The following is a 19,525-nucleotide window of genomic DNA, read 5'->3' on the forward strand; positions in this document are numbered from 1 at the left end:
GTTTTAAAGTATCATTATTTATATTTTGAGTCTTCTATTTTGAAGAATATGAAATACTACTTTTATTTTATGACTTCGGACTTAACCTTCAATTAGTTTTGTATAGAACTCGTTAAACAATACGAATAAACAACAGATGCAAAACCACAATTGTAAAGTACATAACGCTAATGTATCAATATTCAAGCTTAGTTTGAAGGTGTGGCATAAACCCTTATTTGCTAGATTTGACAATGCAATTTGCCTCAAACGGGTTTTACATGGCTTGGGACTTTCCAAGTATTCTCCACAAGAGGGCGTCTTTTCTCAACTTCAGAACAGATCAAAATACTAGTATTGTGTCATACCTTCATGTTCTATTTGAAGGCTTTTGAATGACAAATGAAGTTTTATATATATCATATTTTGAATCCAGTGTTCACAAACAACAAGCAAGCACGTAAATCATCAACACTTTTATTTAGAAAACAAATTCCAGATACAATTACATCTGAGCCTGCAAGTAATGTTCATAATTTGCCCGCAACACAAACTCAAAATAGGCTTTGGATGTGAGTGGGCTGAGTTCATCCAGTTCCAGCAACTCCTTCACCTCCGGCAGGTACGTCTGCAGTCCCACACCTGCAACGCCACAAAATAAATTCCCGAGCGAGAAAAGACGAGTCCGATTTGAGACCGACCTTCCTCGATGAGCTTGACGAGAATTTTGACAAAAACGCTGTCCTTGGCCGCCTCTAACGGGTCGTCGCTACCGTCAGCGTGAGCCCAACTGAAAAAAAAAAAAAAATGATTTTCAGTCACAATTTATGGATAATATTTCCCCATTGAAACTAACAACAGTATTTTTTGTATTGTTTTTTTCATCTTCTAGTCTTTATCTAGGTCTACATTGTCTTTTTCTGTGTCTGTATTCGCTACTACTACAAACTGAATTACTCTAATACGGCATAAATAAAGGTTAATCTAATCTAATTAACTACTTACTCATCCCTCCTGAGAGCTTTTCCAAAGATTTGGCACTTGAGCAAGTGGATGTTGACCTCATCATCTTGCTGAAAGGACCAAAACATGAATGAGTGTATTGCAAAATACTATCAAAGTTATTTGAAACAAGAAGTAACCTCTTGAATGTACTCCAGGAGATCCAAAGCCTTCTTAAAGTCGTACTCATTGGCTCTCCGGTTGTCTTCGCAAATGTAGAGCTGCGCACAAGTGACAATTTTCACTTGAAAGCAACAAAAGGGATGTTTTTTTTTAAATTGTCGTGTCTTACTTGGACCAGCTGGTAAGCACTAAGTAGTGGCATGGTGTCAGGGTTCTGCTGCTTGTCCTCCAAAAGCTGTCTTGGTAATGTCTCCTGGTGGAGCAAAAAGCGCTCCTGGTCCACAATTTCTGAAGAGAAAGTAATTATGTGCTTCAAATTTATAAAATATGTTGCATTGGAAGCGCATGTGTTTTTAACAAATCATGTGTAATATGGAAAGTTTTTAGGGTTTTGAGGGATTTTACCGTCAACTTTTTTGCTCCGTTCGTCCTCCGGGAGATCGGACACCAGCGCCGCTAGCTTGCTAAGCGCTAACAGCGTCTTCTTCTTGGCGAAATACCGTGTCTCTGCGTTGGCTTGCTTGTACAGAGTCTTGTGAGCCTGTACACAAGATGGGCACCCATTTGAAGAAAGCGCTTAAAATCATGTGTAGCAAGTCAAAAAATCTAAATAAATGACATACAGCCTGATAGTGTTGCACGTGTATATCGTGCAGCCAACTGAGGTGTTGATGTGCTTGAAGAAATCCAGCCAGTTGCTGGTGCTGAGCGGCTGGTTGCGACAATAGCTTGCCTCTCTTCCCTTTCTCCATGTACCAGCGGAACAGAAAGTCTGCAAAGTTCTGCAAGAAAACGGAGGCACGCATTATCTTCCAACCCATCCTCATCACCATTCCTAAATTTGTCGACTTCCATTGAAATTCATTATTGGAAATAGGCTTAAGGACAGTTTTTTTGCCCCACACCATCATGACTGTAAACTTTCAGTAGCACGACACACAATCCCTTCTGTGTAATAATTTCGAGTCAATGATGATGACCCTATTATTATTCCCAAGGCTGCATTAAACATGATTTTAATAATGGCGGCAGTGTACCTGCTCTTGAAACTTGCTCATGTAGTGCTGCAGGCGGCTCTCGTTGTCGGTCCGCTCGCACATTTGGACCAAAACGTCAAAGTCGCAGTACTTCTCGGCCAATGCCGCCACCCATTGGTACTGACCCAACTCCACTGAAGACAATAAACAGTGTTTTTCAGCTCTAAAGTTCATCGTGGCAACCCATCGGATGAAAGTTTAATGACGATCCAGGCTATAAATATGCTTTTGACTCACGTAGCGGCGTCAGTAGCTCAGATCGCCGTTGACAGTACTCCATTTCCAGTGTATTGTAGCGCTCTCGTTCCTGCGGCTTCAAGGAATTAAGCTGAGACACATACCCGCCCAAGTAGAAATCCAATAGCGCCACCAGCTGTTCACAGAGCACACTACGCAGCTCCGAGTCAGCGTGGGGGTACATGGACCTCAGGATAAGCTCATGTTGGCGACAGATAACCGAGCGGATGCCGCCTACGCCGCCCAGAGCTACACAAAAAAAAAAAATCAATCCAAACGCCATTTTAGGAAAATCCTAAATATAAATCATCCGTTTCTTCCTATTTTCTCTTAAGGGGCAAATGAACCTGTCCAAGGAATGTACTCCACATCCGGCGTAGCGTGTTCAGACGCCCTATAAATGGACGCTTTGCTTTCTCTGTATTGACCAGCGGCGTGAAGAATGTCCTTTAAAAGGAAATGAATGGCCTTAAATTAGCATTTTTTCCTCTTTATAGAGTGAAAAAAATGCTAACCATGTCGACGCTCACCTTAATGATGGTATTGACGGTCAAAACCACGTCGGCCCACTGTACCGAGTCCACAGGGTTCTCCTTCAAACTCCTCTCTTCCTCCTCCAGGAGGCAATCAAAGATGGCGGAGATCTGGGAAACCTGTAACAAGGAAAAACCCATTTAGTCAATGAATCATCTCACATGTCACTTTATGTCGTCTTACCTCCCGGAAGAAGACATCAGCACCGGTGAGACCTGGTGGCACTACGGCGTTGTTTTTGCTCAGCGCCGTGCCGATGGCGCGGTTGACCAGCTCGCCATTTTTGCTGTGGTGATTTTTCAGGACCATGGCCGCTTGTAGTTTCTCGGCGTGCTCGCAGAGTAATAGTCGGGTGGCCATGGGGGATGAGCGGACCCAAACGTGGCCGAGACGCTCCATCAGGCCAACCTGGAAGAGGAGGAGGAGGTGGTGGTGGTGGAGAAAGTGGGAGAGAAGGCCAAAGAGAAGTGGAATACCTGCAGAAGGAAGTCCATGAAGCAGCTGTGGGCTTTCATCTTGTCCTCTAGTTGGTGGAGAATGATGAGGGATGTCAGGGGGAAGCTCACTGCACTGCTCTCTGTGAGATGGGGGGGAAACAAAGCAAAAATATATGCAGTAATCCCTCGAATATTGTGGTTAATTTAGACTAAACATGGCCGAGATAATTGAAAAAACTATGTAAAAGTAGTGTAGGAGTGAGCTATTTTGTCATTTCTATTATACTTTTTTTAATTCATTTTATATTCTTCAGAAAGCATTTTCACATTTTTATGAACTTAGAAAAAAATTACAAATTTTGAAAATAATTAGTAGTTGTCTGCTCTTGATATCTTTGTTTTATTTGATTAGAAGGTTTAAAAAATCAGAAATGTTTATGTGTGGGACTACAGTCAAGTTGAGTAAAGTGAACAGATGCTAATTTTTATTAACATCTTCCATTGAATATTAGCATTAAGCTAAAAAATGTATTCTAACCGTCAGGTACAGACTCTGCCCAACGGGGGTCCGAAGCTGGGTAGTCATCCAGCAGGTCCAGGTCGATCTGGGTCACCATGGCGTCTAGTTCGCCACCTTCCGCTTCGTCGTCACTCGCCGGGAAGAGCTCGTCGATCAGCGCCTGAGCCCCCATGAGGTCGTTGCTGGGGTGAAAGGTAGGAAAAATACATTTTGGTTTTTAAAAGCACAATTCAGGAATTCAATTGTCATTGTTGCGTACCGGGAGAACTGCAAGAAGGCCGCTTTTAGGAGCCGTGGTTTGTCTTCTTGAGCTACCGGCTCGGTAGCTCGGGTAGGCTGCTCCATCATAGGAACCTTAAATAGCAACACAATGAGTCCTTTAACATACTAAACTGGTCCAAACCAACATTTTTTATAGATCTAAAACAATGTTTATTTTAGCTTTCTTTAAAAATATATTTTTTGATTTTCCAAAATGATTTTTGAACTAAAAACAATGAAAAAATTGATTAAAAAAATGACAATTATTGATTTAAAAAGGGGAAAATCAGGAAATTTAATATACATCTATACTCTTCATTTGAATTTGACCCTAAATCAGAAAGTCGGCACTTATAATTTACTTTCCCGGGCCGCACAAAATGATAAGGCGGGCCAGATTTGGCCCCCGGGCCACCACTTTGACACCAGTGAAAAAATGGATGCCAAAAAGGCAATTCATACCTCTGGTCCTGCCGCTAAAGATGAACACAGCGACTCCTCCACGGTTTCGGGCAGAATGGAAGCGCGTTTCCGGGCTAGCACGGCCACCAGGCCGCTTTTCAGAGAGAAGAAGACGGGCAGGTTGGCGCAGCATCCGGCACCCCGCACGCCGTCACCTTTACGGAAGATAAAGCGCACTTCAATAACCATTGGGGCGGAGTTGGCGGTCAAGTCCAGGGAACTCACCCGCTGAGCCGAAGAGGATTTTCTCGTCGGGAAGGTTGACCCTGCCGCTTCCCGTGGAACAGGCGAAGACCAGATCTTCGTTGTAGAGGAAGGCGGTGGTGCCGGGGGAAGGCGGGACTAAAAGACGGGTGGCGTACAGCTCGGTGTTGCTCTAAAGAAAAAAAAATAGAATGGCTTTGTGGGGTCAAATAGATAGTAAGACATTCAAAATGAGAATAATAGTTATTGAGATTTTCAAACCTATGGGGTAGTCTAAATTATTTTTTTAAAATAAAAATCCAACAATTTTAGTTATTGATGTTGGTGCTAAAATAGAAAAAGTAATAATAAGTAGTTTTTGTGAGAAAAAATGCGTATACAGTATAGAAAAAATTCCTTTTATGTGTTTGTTTTTTTTGTTCAACCCACACTAAAATTTCTTTTTAAAGATGGAAGATTTAATTATGACATTTCAAAGTGCTTTTGGCGTCTGACCTGAAAATTAGGAGTGAAGTTGGTAACTTCCACAACAAACTGGTTGGAGATAAAATCGCCATGGTCTTGGAGGGTAACCAGGCAGTAGTAGACCAAACAGGGGGTGTCGGATGGATGCCAGGCGGCAGCTAGAATCACCAACCCGCTCCTGATGTGACAAAGTACAATTATAATGACAAGAGAAGAAGAAGTGCCGGTTTTTTTATTTTAAAAAGCCACATTTCAAACTCACTGGCTAAACTTCATGTCCAGAAAAGATACGTTAATGCCAGCACGCATCTCCTCATAGTTGCCCTCAGAACCCTGTTGGAGGTAAAAAAAAATAAAGTGGTTTTGATTTGAGTTATTTTCCCTCCCACCCAATCTGGCAACCCTATTTCGATCTGGCAACCCTGTGCTACAAACTGACCCAAATGGCGTCGGCGATGTTCTCGTTCAAAGCTCGCTGGACGTCCCAACTGATGGTTTGTTGTTCCGTGTTGGCGTCCATTTCCCATTTGTTGAGGCGAGAATTAGTCAGTGCGTAGAGGGATCTGCTTTCATCCACCCACAGCAAACTTTGAAGCTGAGAAACCCACAAAAAAAGCCAGACCGTTAAATTTCAGTTTCAAAGACTCTAAAATAAAATATCCCTATATTGTGATTTTTTTTAATCAATTTTTTCGGTTTTTAGTGCAAAAATCATTTTGTAAAATCTAAAAAATATATTTAAAAAAGCTAAAAAAAAAACATTGTTTTAGATCTATAAAAAACTGAATATTCAGGCCCTTTAGTCCAGTTAGTTTAATCCATTTATAAAAAAAAATCTAAATATTATATGTAAAATAACATGAAAAGAATGCAAAACACCCACATTCTCATCGGGAGGCGGAGACAGGATACCAAAAAGACTGGACACCCGGCGCCCTATGCCGGACAACATGCCCTGTCCCTGAACAAGCGCTCGATTCTGAATCCTTCCGGAAACATCTGCCGTCACACGCAACATGCGACTTTTACCCGACGAAACCACGAAGCTACCATCCTGTCAGAAAAGACATAACATCAAATGATCGACATCAACCAAGAGACGTCACAAAAAGTAAATAAATGTCTACCTACAGTGACTGATAGCACAAAAGCGCACAGGTCTCCCAAGTCTAGTTCAGCCTCGGAATAGTTGCCCTCCTGAGACAAGCTGGGCCATAAGCGAGCGGTCCCCTCGGCGGCCACGGCTAGGACGGACACGCCCTGCACGGGCGCCATTTGCAAAGAGCCGGTCGCCGTCAGGGCCACGTTCTCGGCCGTGTAGTCGTATTGGCTGTTGGGCAGCTGAAGTTCTTTGCACACGCACAACTGCAAAAAATATATATGTATATATTACTGCACCCTCTTGAGGTCGTATGCCTGATAATGTTGGCCCACCTTAGTCACTGCAGTCTGGGATATCTTCCAGATGATGAGTCTGTCCCCGCAGACCATCCATGCCCAGCCACTCTCACTTATTTTCACCGATATCTGCTCCTCAGCTGAAGGTAAAACCCAAGAATGGTAAATCCATATTTTGGTGGCTCTGTCCCGTCTCCCAATTTTGACATAAACACACTTTACCATTAAGCACGGTCAGCACTTCCATCACTTGGACTGGGAGTGAAGAACCGAATGTTTCCAAGTCATAGTTGAGACCGTCAGAGGGGGCGTGGCCTTGCTCACGAGTGGGCGTCGGTCTGTTCTCAACACACACACACATATACATACAAATATTTATTAGTTGAATCACGTATAGAGATCCATTGAACTAAAGTACTATTTTGACCAGTTTTAGATGAAATCTTGTATTATTTTAACCAGTTTTTAATGGAATCGTAGACTATTTTGACCAGTTTTTGATGGAATACTACGTCATCTTTGATTTAGTGTAGTTATTGTCAGACTTTCAACATCCAGGGGTGCTTTTTTGTTCATAGATAGGAATGTAAATATTAGTACGGATAAGTAAAAGTGTTGTTTTACTAGATCTTTGCATGCGATTGCCTATTTATCAATTACTACTATCTGATTACCTTCCCGATAAAGGGGTCCTCCTTGGGGTGAACAGTAGGCTACTGGACGTTCTTCTGGCGGGTGTTCTATTCTGTTGTCGGCGGGCCGAACTCGGGCCGCCACGCGGAGAAAACATCAGTGTCTCGTTGATTTTTAATAATCCAGATAATAGTTGTCCGCCGATCGACTTAAAAGTTTATTTTTCTTTACCCGGGGGTGAGATCCTTACACCAAATAGCGCGCGGAGAAGTCGCGTGGAGATGACGTCCTAAATAGTAATCCGTAAATACACTTGCTTCTGAAATGAATTACATTCGTATTTTACAAAACGGCATTAAGTTATCTTTTAAAAGAAAAGTTAAAGTTAAAATGCGCTAACATAATTTCACATACTTTCATAATATATTTGCGCGTCATACTCAAAGTTGCCACCCGAGGGCGATAGCGACTGACAATGTAGTTTAGTGGTAACTCCGTTGCGATTTGCGAAGGCGAAGAAGAAGCAACTCTTCCTCGGCATGATGGAGGCTGAGCTAGAGGCGGAAAGACGAGATGGAGCCGCAGCGAAACTCTCTTTCCTAGTTTTGCTGAACCCGTCCGGAGTGAATCGAGTGGATCACTGAGAGGACCGGACGAATATGCAGTGAGTTCTGTCACTAGTGCACGAGTACCCCGCTAAACGTTGGAGCCGCCGGCTATGGCTAACCCATTGGCGGCAGAAGTATGTTAGCCGTTAGCTAGGCGGGAACATCAAACATCAAAACAGAAACATGGCAGCTCTCTAACATTCGCTCGCTAAACTTTCTCAAATTCTATTCATAAATGCACCGTAGCCGTTCATATGAGTGTTTGTTCAATTGATAATTTAATAGAAAAAAACTTTGGTAATTGTGACCCGCAAAGCAAAACACCTGTGTAATTAAGAGTGGCTTTTCCCATTAGATATATTATTGATAGTTTAAGTATTCAGTATAGGGAGCATATGTGGCTAAACTGTTTCCCTGCTATTGACGGAAATACACGTCAAGTACATGGAAGTGGTGAGGAAAGTTGGTAGCATTTGAAAAGGATCAAAGTGGTACTGATATGTGATTATGGACTGCCAATTCTGATTCGAACATTGAGTGTGTTGTAAATTTGAGGGATTTCCAAGTGCATGCGTTAAAATAAAGGCAATGTATTTTAACTTGATTTCGAATTGTCTTTCTGGCAGATCATGAAGCGGGTCCGCACGGAGCAGATCCAGTACGCTGTGTCTCAGTACCTCAAGCGCAGGCAGTATGTGGATTCCACTGACGGCTCAATGAAATCCGCCAAACTCTTTCAGACGGCGGAAGAAATGGCCGCCAGTCTCACCGGTGAGCTGAGCAACAATCGTCACAGCACACTAAGATAAATGAGTGTTTGCTATCTAAAAAACAACATTAATATTGCCTATTTTGGTGTTGCTTTTTAAATCTCCAAAAATATGTTTGAATTTGATCTCAAAATTATTTTTAATAATAAGATAACTAGCACTGATCTTAGTGTTTTCATTAAGATTGCTTTGTCAACAATTTCAAAATATGCTTCTTTTAACCTTTGAGTATTTGAAGGCATTACATGTACAATTGATCTGTTCTTGTGCACACAGTCCAGAGCGAGTCGGGGTGCGCCAACGTGGTGTCGGCTGCACCGTGCCAATCGGACCCCCAGCAGTATGAGTCGCAATATGCTAGGCTACGCTCTTTCTTATCAGGTACAACATCTCACATTCTAGCCACACCCCATTCCACACACTTATAAAATAAAGGCCCTTAATAAAGGAAAATAATATGATTTTTTTTTTGCAGAAGTTGACATCTCATGGGCCAAGGAAGTGAGTGTGATCCTCTACCCGCTCTTTGTTTACCTCCACCTGGACATGGTGCGCTGCGGCCTCAAGTCGGCGGTGGACAGCTTCTACGCACGATTCCACGCCGCCTTCTTACAGGATGCCGAGCAGCGCGCCACCGTGGAGCAGCTGCGCCACGTACTCGCCGCTCAGGATGTGGCGACCAGTCCTCGGCTCACTGCCTTCTTGGAGCATAAGTACGTGGTGCGCCTCACAGAGGGCGCCCACGGGTACCTGCTGCGTTACCTGCAAAGCGACGACAATGCTGCCATCTGCAGGGTACTCGGTGCACACTTGCAGTTGGAGGTGAGTGGTTTCGGCTTGGTGCTCGGACGTTTGGTCGCCGGTCAAATGATGACAAGAGTTTGCTGTTGAAACCAGCTCTCAAAATTAATATTCATGAGGGAGAGTTTAATATCTAAGAGAGAGAGTTTAATATCTAAGTACTGTTTAATATCTAAGTACTGTTGAAAACAGTAGATATTAAACTCTCATCAATATAATTTTTATTATAATATTGAGTTTCAACGTGATTTTTTTTCACATTTTTATATACTTAAAAAAAGAATAATGTGACCAATGACATTTTCACAGGTGAGCGCCTCTAGGCGAACAGACTACCAGCTTTACGGGGCGGCAAGTGGAACCGCCCCTTCCACCGGGCCCCTCAACGCCACTCGGGTGGGAGCGGACATTTGCGAGGGCGGCGAAACGGCGGATACGCATCCAGCCGGCCCCCCGCAGAGCGAAGCGGCCTTGGAGGCTCTGCGCGACTGCATCAAGAAGGTCCGCGAGGGGCCGCCGTCCCTCACCACCGTGTGCTTCTACGCCTTCCAGCACACTGAGCAGCAGCTCAACACGGCGGAGGTGTCGCCCGACAGCCGCCTGCTCGCCGCCGGCTTCGACAACTCTGCCGTGAAGTTGTGGAGCCTCCGTGCGCGGAAACTCAAAGCCAAGCCGCATGTCACTGACGTGTCCAAAGTGCGGCTGGCTTGCGACGTCTTGGAGGAACAAGTGAGTGCTTTACAATTCACCTTTTAGCGTATTACTGGATTTTCTCGCATAATGGCCGTACCCCTAAAATGGCCTTAAAATCGTTGAATTTTACAATCTCTCTTTTCTAACACGCCCCTGATTCACAATAGCGAAAAAATATGGTACCTTTTGCATTCATGTATGGTGGTCTGGTGACTTTTTTTGACATCCCGCGCACCCTCAGATGGACGACGAGGAGACGTCGGGCAGCGAAATCAAGATGCTCCGCGGACACAGCGGCCCGGTTTTCCGGACGGCCTTCCTGACGGACAGCTCCGGCCTCCTCTCTTGCTCGGAGGACACCAGCGTCCGTTACTGGGACCTTGGCACTTTTACCAACACGGCGCTCTACCAGGGCCACGCCTACCCGGTATGGGACGTGGACGTCAGCCCGTGCAGCCTCTACTTTGCCAGCGGCTCCCACGATCGGAGCGCCCGTCTCTGGACCTTCTCGCGCACGTACCCGCTGCGTCTCTACGCCGGGCACCTGGCCGACGTAGACTGCGTCAAGTTCCACCCCAACTCCAACTACCTGGCCACGGGCTCCAGCGACAAGACCGTGCGGCTTTGGAGCACGCAGCAGGGGGCGTCGGTGCGCCTCTTCACCGGACACCGCGGGCCCGTGCTGGCGTTGGCCTTCTCGCCCAACGGCAAGTACCTGGCGTCGGGCGGCGAGGACCAGCGGGTCAAACTGTGGGACCTGGCCTCGGGGACGCTCTTCAAGGACCTCCGGGGACACACGGACAGCGTCACCGGCCTCTCTTTCAGCCCGGACAGTAGCCTGGTGGCGTCCTCGTCCACCGACAACTCGGTGCGGGTGTGGGACGTCCGGAACGCCCACGGCGCCACGCCGGCCGACGGCTCGTCCGCCGAGCTGGTGGGATCGTACACGGGAAATACAGGCAATGTTCTCAATGTGCAGTTCACTGCGTGTAACCTGCTGCTGGTGACGGGCACCGCGCAGGATAAAATGGAAGCGTAGCAAAGGGGAAAACAATGCAAAAAACTTGAGCTGTGTGTAAAATTGGTGCTGGTTCATTTAATCCTGAATTAAGGGAAAAGCAGCTCAGTATTCATTTTTTGGTGGTTTCATGGTTATATGTGACTACTACTAGCAACAAGTGGATCCAAAGGATAACCTTTGTTAGTCACTGTTGATAAAAAAAAAAGTTTAAATTAAGAAGAAGAAAGCTAATATCTTAAAGATAACATTAATACAGTTAAAAATACTAGAATGCAATCTAGCTATGTCACTATTTTTTTTTCTTGATATTAAAACTTGACCTGTCCAATTCTTTTAAACTGGGCAGACAGGCTTTAAATGATCAACAGGTTCTGACTACTAATTTGATGTTTGGTAACATTATTGGCAGGCAATGAGCGAATGATCCATGCCATCCCTCCTATTCCAAATTGAATGTGTAATGCTAACAAAAACAATGGCATCCAATTGAATGCCTGGAAAGGCTTAATTGTTTGTGCCTTCTGCCATGGAGTTATTTAACAACTGGATTATTGACAGACAAAGAAAGCTACATTATTTCTAGTTAATTATCTGAGCAATTAAGTGAAATTGGCTCATTTATTGTGGCACACTTATTAATGTGTCATGTCGCAGTGGTTGGGAATCACAATAGCGAATGTTTATTTCTGTAAAGTTTCTCGAGAAGACAAGTTTGTCACTGGTGGCGTTTGTATATTTCCGCACTGAGTTCCACAGAAGATGGATGTAAATATCATAGTTTATTTTTGTAATATTTTGCTTCTCCAGGGCTGCAAAGAAGCTTATTCTTTTTATTTTACTCCTTACTTTTTGGGATATTTTGTCAGTCAACCTTTGTTGTTGTTTTTTTTTTTTTTTTGCCTCTCGTGACCATAAATTAAAATAAATCATGTGATAGCATCACTTATAATACAAAGAATTTTATGGTTTGTCACTGTTTAGACAAAGTAGTTATAGTCATTTTGAAAAGGCCCAAAAATTAAAAAAAAATCTGTTCATGTTTTTTCTTCCAGAATTTTGCCCCAATCATCCTGGAATCACCTGCAATTGACCCAAAATCAACAAAAGGTGACCCGGAATTACCCTCAAATGAACTGGGAGTCACCCAGAATCCATAACAATTTATTATCTCATTAAGCTAATTTTTTTCAACTAGCTTTTTTGATGCTAAGTATTTGACAAAAAAGTCTATGATGACATGACAGGTCTATTTAGAAAATTTTATGAATGATGATGTTTGGCATTGATTACTTCTCATTGCTCTTTGCCTTCATTCCAGAGTTCAGAATGCGGTGGGGCGAGGCCAGAGAGACCAAACCTGTTTACGGGCGAGGCGTGGAAGAGGCCCCCCCGCCGTCTAATCGTCTAGGTGACACACAGCCACGCCGAGGTTCCTCACTTCTCCCCTTTGTCGCCTATCTATCAGGACAATATGCCCCTCCGGTCCACCACGTCGGGGGGCCGCGGCCCCATCGACACGCAGATGGACGGTCGCTCCTTCGAGGAGCTGCGCCAAGAATGCCTGCAGAGGCAGGTCTTGTTCGAGGACCCCGACTTTCCTGCCGAAGACGGCTCGCTCTTCTTCAGCCAAGCCGTTCCCGTCCGGATGGAGTGGAAGAGGCCTCCGGTATGTACTGCTTTTTTCTTATTGAGTTAGGGCTTGCGTGCTGATTGGATGGTGTGTGGATGTGATATTGGCTAAGAGCATCATGCATCAAAGACACACTTCTCTCAAATGCAGTACACGTATCAAAGACACACTTATCTCAACTGCTGCATGTGTAGCAAAGACAAATTTCCCACAAATGCAGTACGCATATCAAATACACACTTCTCTTAAATGCTGCATGTGTATCAAAAACACACTCTTCTCTCAAATTTATCCAATACACACACACACACTTATATCAAATGTATCCAAGACACGCACACACACTTATCTCAAATTTATCAAAGACACACACTTCTATCAAACTTATCAAAGACACACACTTCTATCAAACTTATCAAAGACACACACACACTGCTAAAATTTATCAAAGACACACACACTTTGCTAAAATTTATCAAAGACACACACACACACACTTTGCTAAAATTTATCAAAGACACACACACTTTGCTAAAATTTATCAAAGACACACACACTTTTCTCAAATGTTGTGCAAGTATCAAAGACACACCTGTGGTATGGGTCCATTGTCAGCCAGTTCAAACATTTAGGAAATGTTCTTGCTCTTTGTCAAATTCTAAGAAAGGTATTTGCTGCACATAACAACTTTATATGTTTGTCATATCACAAATCAAAGACACAACTCTTGCATACCCCTTTTCATGTGCTTTGCATGAATTAAGTCACGTATGTTACACCAAGTTCAAGACAAAAAACGGAGAACTTGAGACCTCTGCCCGAGCATTTTCAAAAAGTGTCATTTCTTTTACCTGTTATGATTAGCGGGAATTTACTACACACAATCACACACCCCGTGAAGAAATGTGTAGTGTGTATGTTTTGATTAAAATGTTTGGAATGTGAACACACCTGCCAGCTGACACGTCACTCAACCAGTTTACCTTCTTCTCCTCCTCGTTTTCTTCCTTCCCCGCATTCTTTATCGCCTCATTTTTGTTTTATTCACCCTAACCTAATCTGCCCCCTCCATTTTGCCACATCAGGAGCTGTGTGCCAACCCCAAATTCATCGTAGGCGATGCCAACCGGACGGATATCTGCCAGGGACAGCTAGGTACACACTGACTTGTATTGTACAGACTTGGTTTTATTAATTTTCTCTTTACATCTCCCCTAAAATGAGTTTTGAATTTACCCACAATGCTTTTCGTCAGGCGACTGCTGGCTCTTGGCCGCCATCGCTTCATTAACTCTGAAGAAAGAAACCTTGGCCCGAGTGGTACCTCACGATCAGTACTTTGATCGCCACTATGCCGGCATCTTCCACTTCCAGGTACGTAACAAACTAATTGGTTATGGCCAAAACAAGACATTGTCGATTATTGACAGCCATGTATTTTTTTTTTTACATGTTTTTTTTCTCAGTTTTGGCGACACAACAAGTGGCTGGACGTGGTGGTGGATGACCGTTTGCCAACAGTGCGTGGTCAGCTCATCTTGCTTCACTCGGCCTCCAACAACGAGTTCTGGAGCGCCCTGCTGGAGAAAGCTTACGCCAAGTAAGTGCTATGCTAACGACATGCTAGCTCGCTAACCCAAAACTTTCTCACTCAGATTTAGAAAACTGCATCTTAAGCACAAAAAGTTCTTGTTTAATCCAAAAATTGATTTATTTTTATTCCCTTTCTGGTTCAACCATTTTAATGTGCCACATGGGTGTTTGCTACACCGTACTGACTCCCTCTATGGTTGTTAATTTTATGTTTATTAAAAAATTACACAGGGCAGAAGATAGAAGGAGAAAATAGAAAAATGATTATATGCTACCTAGCTATAAGTAGCACTACTATCTCATTTACTCATTGGAAACTAGTCATTTTTCCCCTCATTCTAAAATCACGCAGGATTTATTTTTAGTCAATCATATGGAAATTCCTGTACAGTTATTAGAAATTAAGAAATTGAGTGGACTTTTACCAACCCTGGTTTATGTTTATTATATTTTCTTCCACAGGCTTCATGGCAGCTACGAGTCACTGAAGGGTGGCAGCACCATGGAGGCAATGGAGGACTTCACTGGTGGCGTGGGGGAAGTTTACGAGACCAAGAAATCCAATGACCAACTCTTCCATGTCATGAAGAAGGCCCTGGACCGAGGATCAATGATGGGATGCTCCATTGACGTAAGTACTTTATTTAAAAACTGTCAATGGAAATTGATTCATAAACAAAACTATTCTGTTCTTTTTTTTTTTTGGTGCAGATCAGCAGCTCAGCAGAGTCAGAGGCCAAGACTAGCAGCGGCCTGGTCAAAGGTCACGCTTACTCCATTACTGGCCTACAGGAGGTAAGAGCAATCAACTTGACCTTTGACCTTCAGGCTTGAGATGTGCTTTGACTTCCTTTTTATTTTTATTTTTTTTTAAGGTCAACTTTCGAGGACAAAAGGTCAAACTGGTTCGTGTGAGGAACCCATGGGGTCAGGTGGAGTGGAATGGACCTTGGAGTGACAGGTATGCCGACAAATCACAAAAAAATGAAATGCACTTTAAGCAAAAATAATAATAATGTTTTTTTTATTGCATCTAGCCTGACATGGCTCCTAAATTATTTTTTTACAGATTACATCTTTACTTTCAAGTAATATTTTTGTTTCCTTTAAAAAAGACCCCCACTGTTAATATATATATATATATATATATATATATATATATATATATATATATATATATATATATATAAATATAACTAAGCACTGCTTAGTGTTGTTCTGAAAAAAAAATACTAATTTTTGTTTGAATTTCCTTTTCAAGTTCCAAAGAATGGGACTACGTCGACCGAGCGGAGAAAAAACAAATTCTGCAACATGCCAGTGAAGATGGTGAATTTTGGTGAGTCCTTTTACACTTCAGTCATTTTGCACAATATATAGTTAATACAAAAATGATAAATTATCAGGAAAAGTTGGAAAAATTTCTTGAAACTCACTTCAATCTTTTTAATACACATTATGTATTCATTTGCATTGTGTATTTTATTCAGGATGGAGTATAGTGACTTCAGGGCCAACTTTGACAAGGTGGAGATTTGCAACATGACGCCTGACGCACTCACTGACAACACCAAACGCCACTGGGAAGTGCAATTGTTCGAGGGCCAGTGGATCCGTGGGTCCACCGCTGGGGGGTGCAGGAATTATATCGGTGAGCTCCATACAATAATAGAAGAAAAAAATAGAATTGAAGTACATATTTGCATTTTTTTCTTCAATTTCTTAATTCACCTTCAAAGCTCAACTTCAGTTTGACTTTAATGAGTAAATACATTCATTTTTGCGAGACAACTATAACATTTAATGGATTAGCTAACTAACCCAAGTGCATTTTGCTTCAATGTACAGTATTTTTCGGAATATAAGTCTTAACATCAAAAAAATGCACAATTTAAGGGAAATAAATGTACAAATATAAATGCACTGGAGCATAAGTTACACAACATTATAAAATAAAGTAATAGGAAAACCACAGTCAAAATTTAAACATCTGTTAATGTAACATATTAAGAGTGTTTGGGATAATTATAGTCTTAAAATAACAAGCTGTTAGTGGTTTTTGCATGATTTTTTTTTTGCTTTTTTCTGCAGACACCTTCTGGACCAACCCGCAGTTTAAGATGGAGCTGAGGGACGCCGATGATGACGACGACATGTGCAGCGTGGTCATCGCGCTCATGCAGAAAAACCGACGGCAATTGAGGAAGGAAGGCATGGAGCTGGAAACCATCGGATTTGCCATTTACGAGGTTTGAGCCTTTTGTCGTCATTTTTGCTTTTGGGTCTACTGTCCAGGTCTGGATTCCACAAGTTTGGTTGTATTTATTGTTTTTTTTTTTTTTTTTTAGGCTCCCAATGATGCCGAGCAGCAGGAAAAAGATTTCTTCCGCACACACGCATCCAAAGCTCGCAGCAAAACCTACATTAACTCGCGTGAGGTGACCGAGCGCTTTACGATGCCGCCTGGGAAATACCTGCTGGTGCCCACCACCTTCCAGCCGCACCGCGAGGCCGACTTCTTGGTACGCATCTTCTCTGAGAAGAAAGTTGGCGCTCTGTGAGTACTACAAATACTTTTCTCCAGAAAAAAATGGATTTCTGGAAACCAGGCAGTTTATTGATCAAATCATATACTATAAACTCATTTTTGTTTAACTTGTTTAATTTTAAATTGGAATATTTAAGTAATTGTGTCATTTCATGACTGCAGTAAGTATTAAGTATTAAATTAGTTTTTAAATATACTCTCTTTTCATAATTGTATACTTTTTTGATAAAGCATACAAAAATAAATGACCAAGTAAAAAGCTATTTTTTAAATGACAAAGAAAAATCAATTGAAAAAATGAAATAATTGATCATGTGAATTCTTTCATTGGAAAATTCATGTTTTTTGTTCAATTTCAATCAAATCTTCAAATATCTTTTTTTTTTTTTTTTTGCTCCTCAGTGAGATGGGCAGCCACATCGACGTCGACTTACCCGAGGTGAGCCCGCCATCAACGTTTCCTTCAAACAAACGCCATTTGTGATGATCCCTTAATAAACCCCGCCCCTCCACAGCCAGCTCCGCCCAGTGTTCCGGAGGACGAGACGGACGAGGAGAAATTCCTCAGAAGGCTTTTTGTGCAGGTTGCTGGATCGGTGAGCGCAATTATGGAAAAATATTTGAGTCCCAAATTTATTTTCTACATGTAAAATGACATGTGTTTAGTCATTTTTTGGCATTTTATTTGGTTAAGACACTGTTCAAAACTTGTTCTTTCAGGACCAGGCCATTTCCGTCAGGGAACTTCAGCAGGTGCTCAATGGTGTCCTTAGCAGCCGTACGTAAATCGTAAATTATATAATATATATTTAAATTCTTTACTCCTGCGAATAGGAATGCAAATGTTATTCATGCTATTCAAAGTTGGCCCATAAATCTCCTTATAGAACAGCTTATTGAACATTCTGGTTGTGATGTCACAACCAGAATTGATGAAAAAAGTGGGCGTTCCCTATTACATTGTTTTTGGTACATTACGGTCAAATAAATAGGAAAAAAAACTGCCAGATTTCCATAATTTTAATTTGCAGCTCCTTCCACATTGTCAGTTGTCCAATCCAAGATGTAGACTAGGATATACTTGAAATTAGTGTCTTTCTGCTTCCAGGAAAGGAGATCCAGTTTGATGGACTGAGCCTCCACACATGCCACAGCATCATGAATCTCATGGACGTATCCTTAAATCTCCTTGACTGACTGACAAATAGTAATCAAGTGTTTGTATAGTTACCACCTTTGACTCAGCCCACCAGGTGGACAACACTGGGAAAATGGAGTTCCAGGAGTTCAAGGTCTTCTGGGACAAGTTGAAAAAGTGGATCGTACGTCAACTGTCAATCTTGAGTAATGTCAACCACTTCATTATTTTATTTTTAATCATGTTGTTTGCAGATGCTCTTCCTGTCCTTCGACACTGACCGCTCCGGCAAGATGTCCTCCTATGAGCTCCGTAGCGCCCTCAAAGCTGCAGGTTAGAGCCTCTAAGATTTTTTTTTGACTTGTGCGAATTGTAGCAGGTCTACAAAACAAACCACTAAAAAGACTATTTCTCCATGTTTTGGGGCAGGCATGAAGATGAACAATCAGCTGCTGCAGCTCCTGGGCCTGAGGTTTTCTGATGAGAAGTACGACATTGACTTTGATGACTATCTCACCTGTATCGTCCGTCTGGAGAACATGTGCAGTGCGTACCATAGAAATAAACTCATCTCAATTGCTCTCATCATGATGAAGATGAGGATGGACCATTGACCCTCTTTTTTTCTTCTTCAGGAGTATTCCAGGCTATGGATGAGTATGGCAAGGGCAGAATTAGAATGTCAATGTTGCAGGTAAGTGAAACTCCATTTATAAAAAAAGGATTAGGATATTTAACAATTTAGGCCCAGTTTTATGCAGTACGAGTAAGAAGAGGTTCAAAGGAGTTTAGTTTCAAGTATTTTAATATGTTTAAATTATTTGTGTCTGTGGATTAGGCAAAATTACTTTTAAATATGAAACCGTTATCTGCAAAAATGTTTTTTATTTTGCTTTCCTTTCAGTTTTTAATGCTCTCTATGAACGTGTGAGAAGTCGGATGTGGAAAACAGAAGCCATCAGAAGAACAAAAGTTCCTGTTGTTATGAAATGCAAACATAATAGTAATGCATATTTTATCATTTATATGATACTTTTAATATATCCACTGTATGGCAGAAATGGAGAAAATAATGTGAAATGACGGGTTAGGGAATTTTCCTTGTTACTGATTGATATATTTTGATTCTCTTCTCGTCACCATAGCAAACAAATATATTGTGAATAAAGTTGGTAAAGTTTGACGAGACTCATCTTTGTTCAACTGTCAAAAGGGCGTCGTGTGCATTCGAATGACTATTAAAGAATATTTAATTAAACTATATGTGATCATTTATTTCTAAGTATAACAGTCTGCAATTCAAACTGTGTCCACAAGAGGGCACGCACCTAATTATCAATTCCTATCAATGCAAATTTTGGCCATAGGAAGATGGAAATTGAAAGAAAATTTGATAGTTCTTTAGTTATGAGTACCAAATATACTACCAAT

The 19,525-nt window shown here is 42.1% G+C and overlaps 3 protein-coding genes across 4 annotated transcripts; 2 read left to right on the forward strand and 1 right to left on the reverse strand.

Annotated features, from left to right (window-relative positions):
• Positions 1-439: 439 nt before the first annotated feature.
• nup133 (nucleoporin 133) lies at positions 440-7,572 on the reverse strand. 2 transcript variants are annotated; one of them, XM_077719851.1, is made up of 25 exons: positions 7,334-7,572; positions 6,882-6,997; positions 6,696-6,799; positions 6,393-6,626; positions 6,145-6,315; positions 5,701-5,856; positions 5,524-5,594; positions 5,292-5,439; positions 4,818-4,968; positions 4,593-4,747; positions 4,129-4,223; positions 3,888-4,051; positions 3,389-3,489; positions 3,096-3,320; positions 2,909-3,031; positions 2,726-2,825; positions 2,379-2,627; positions 2,142-2,275; positions 1,728-1,886; positions 1,510-1,645; positions 1,274-1,392; positions 1,122-1,202; positions 985-1,052; positions 681-769; positions 440-621 (listed from the first exon to the last, which is right to left on the reverse strand). In XM_077719851.1, exons 1-25 carry the CDS (start codon positions 7,447-7,449, stop codon positions 485-487), a joined length of 3,402 nt encoding a protein of 1,133 aa, XP_077575977.1. In that variant the 5' UTR covers positions 7,450-7,572; the 3' UTR covers positions 440-484. The 2 variants fall into 2 exon arrangements, with proteins under 2 accessions (XP_077575977.1, XP_077575978.1); XM_077719852.1 differs by having other exon boundaries at positions 985-1,048; positions 1,121-1,202.
• Positions 7,573-7,810: 238 nt separating this feature from the next.
• Positions 7,811-12,093, forward strand: taf5l (TAF5-like RNA polymerase II, p300/CBP-associated factor (PCAF)-associated factor). Its single transcript, XM_077718953.1, has 6 exons — positions 7,811-7,956; positions 8,527-8,671; positions 8,947-9,051; positions 9,146-9,492; positions 9,781-10,200; positions 10,406-12,093. Exons 2-6 carry the CDS (start codon positions 8,530-8,532, stop codon positions 11,201-11,203), a joined length of 1,812 nt encoding a protein of 603 aa, XP_077575079.1. The 5' UTR covers positions 7,811-7,956; positions 8,527-8,529; the 3' UTR covers positions 11,204-12,093.
• Positions 12,094-12,587: 494 nt separating this feature from the next.
• On the forward strand, positions 12,588-19,355 carry capn9 (calpain 9). The gene is made up of 20 exons (XM_077719238.1): positions 12,588-12,851; positions 13,901-13,970; positions 14,071-14,189; positions 14,282-14,415; positions 14,871-15,039; positions 15,120-15,203; positions 15,284-15,369; positions 15,670-15,747; positions 15,899-16,059; positions 16,500-16,657; positions 16,757-16,965; positions 17,359-17,395; positions 17,472-17,552; positions 17,677-17,734; positions 18,065-18,129; positions 18,210-18,278; positions 18,349-18,427; positions 18,524-18,640; positions 18,730-18,788; positions 18,999-19,355. The coding sequence occupies exons 1-20, from the start codon at positions 12,657-12,659 to the stop codon at positions 19,023-19,025; spliced, it is 2,055 nt and encodes a 684-aa protein (XP_077575364.1). The 5' UTR covers positions 12,588-12,656; the 3' UTR covers positions 19,026-19,355.
• The last annotated feature ends 170 nt before the right edge of the window (positions 19,356-19,525 follow it).

This window comes from Stigmatopora nigra, chromosome 6 (assembly GCF_051989575.1).
Source record: "Stigmatopora nigra isolate UIUO_SnigA chromosome 6, RoL_Snig_1.1, whole genome shotgun sequence".
Taxonomy (NCBI): domain Eukaryota; kingdom Metazoa; phylum Chordata; class Actinopteri; order Syngnathiformes; family Syngnathidae; genus Stigmatopora; species Stigmatopora nigra.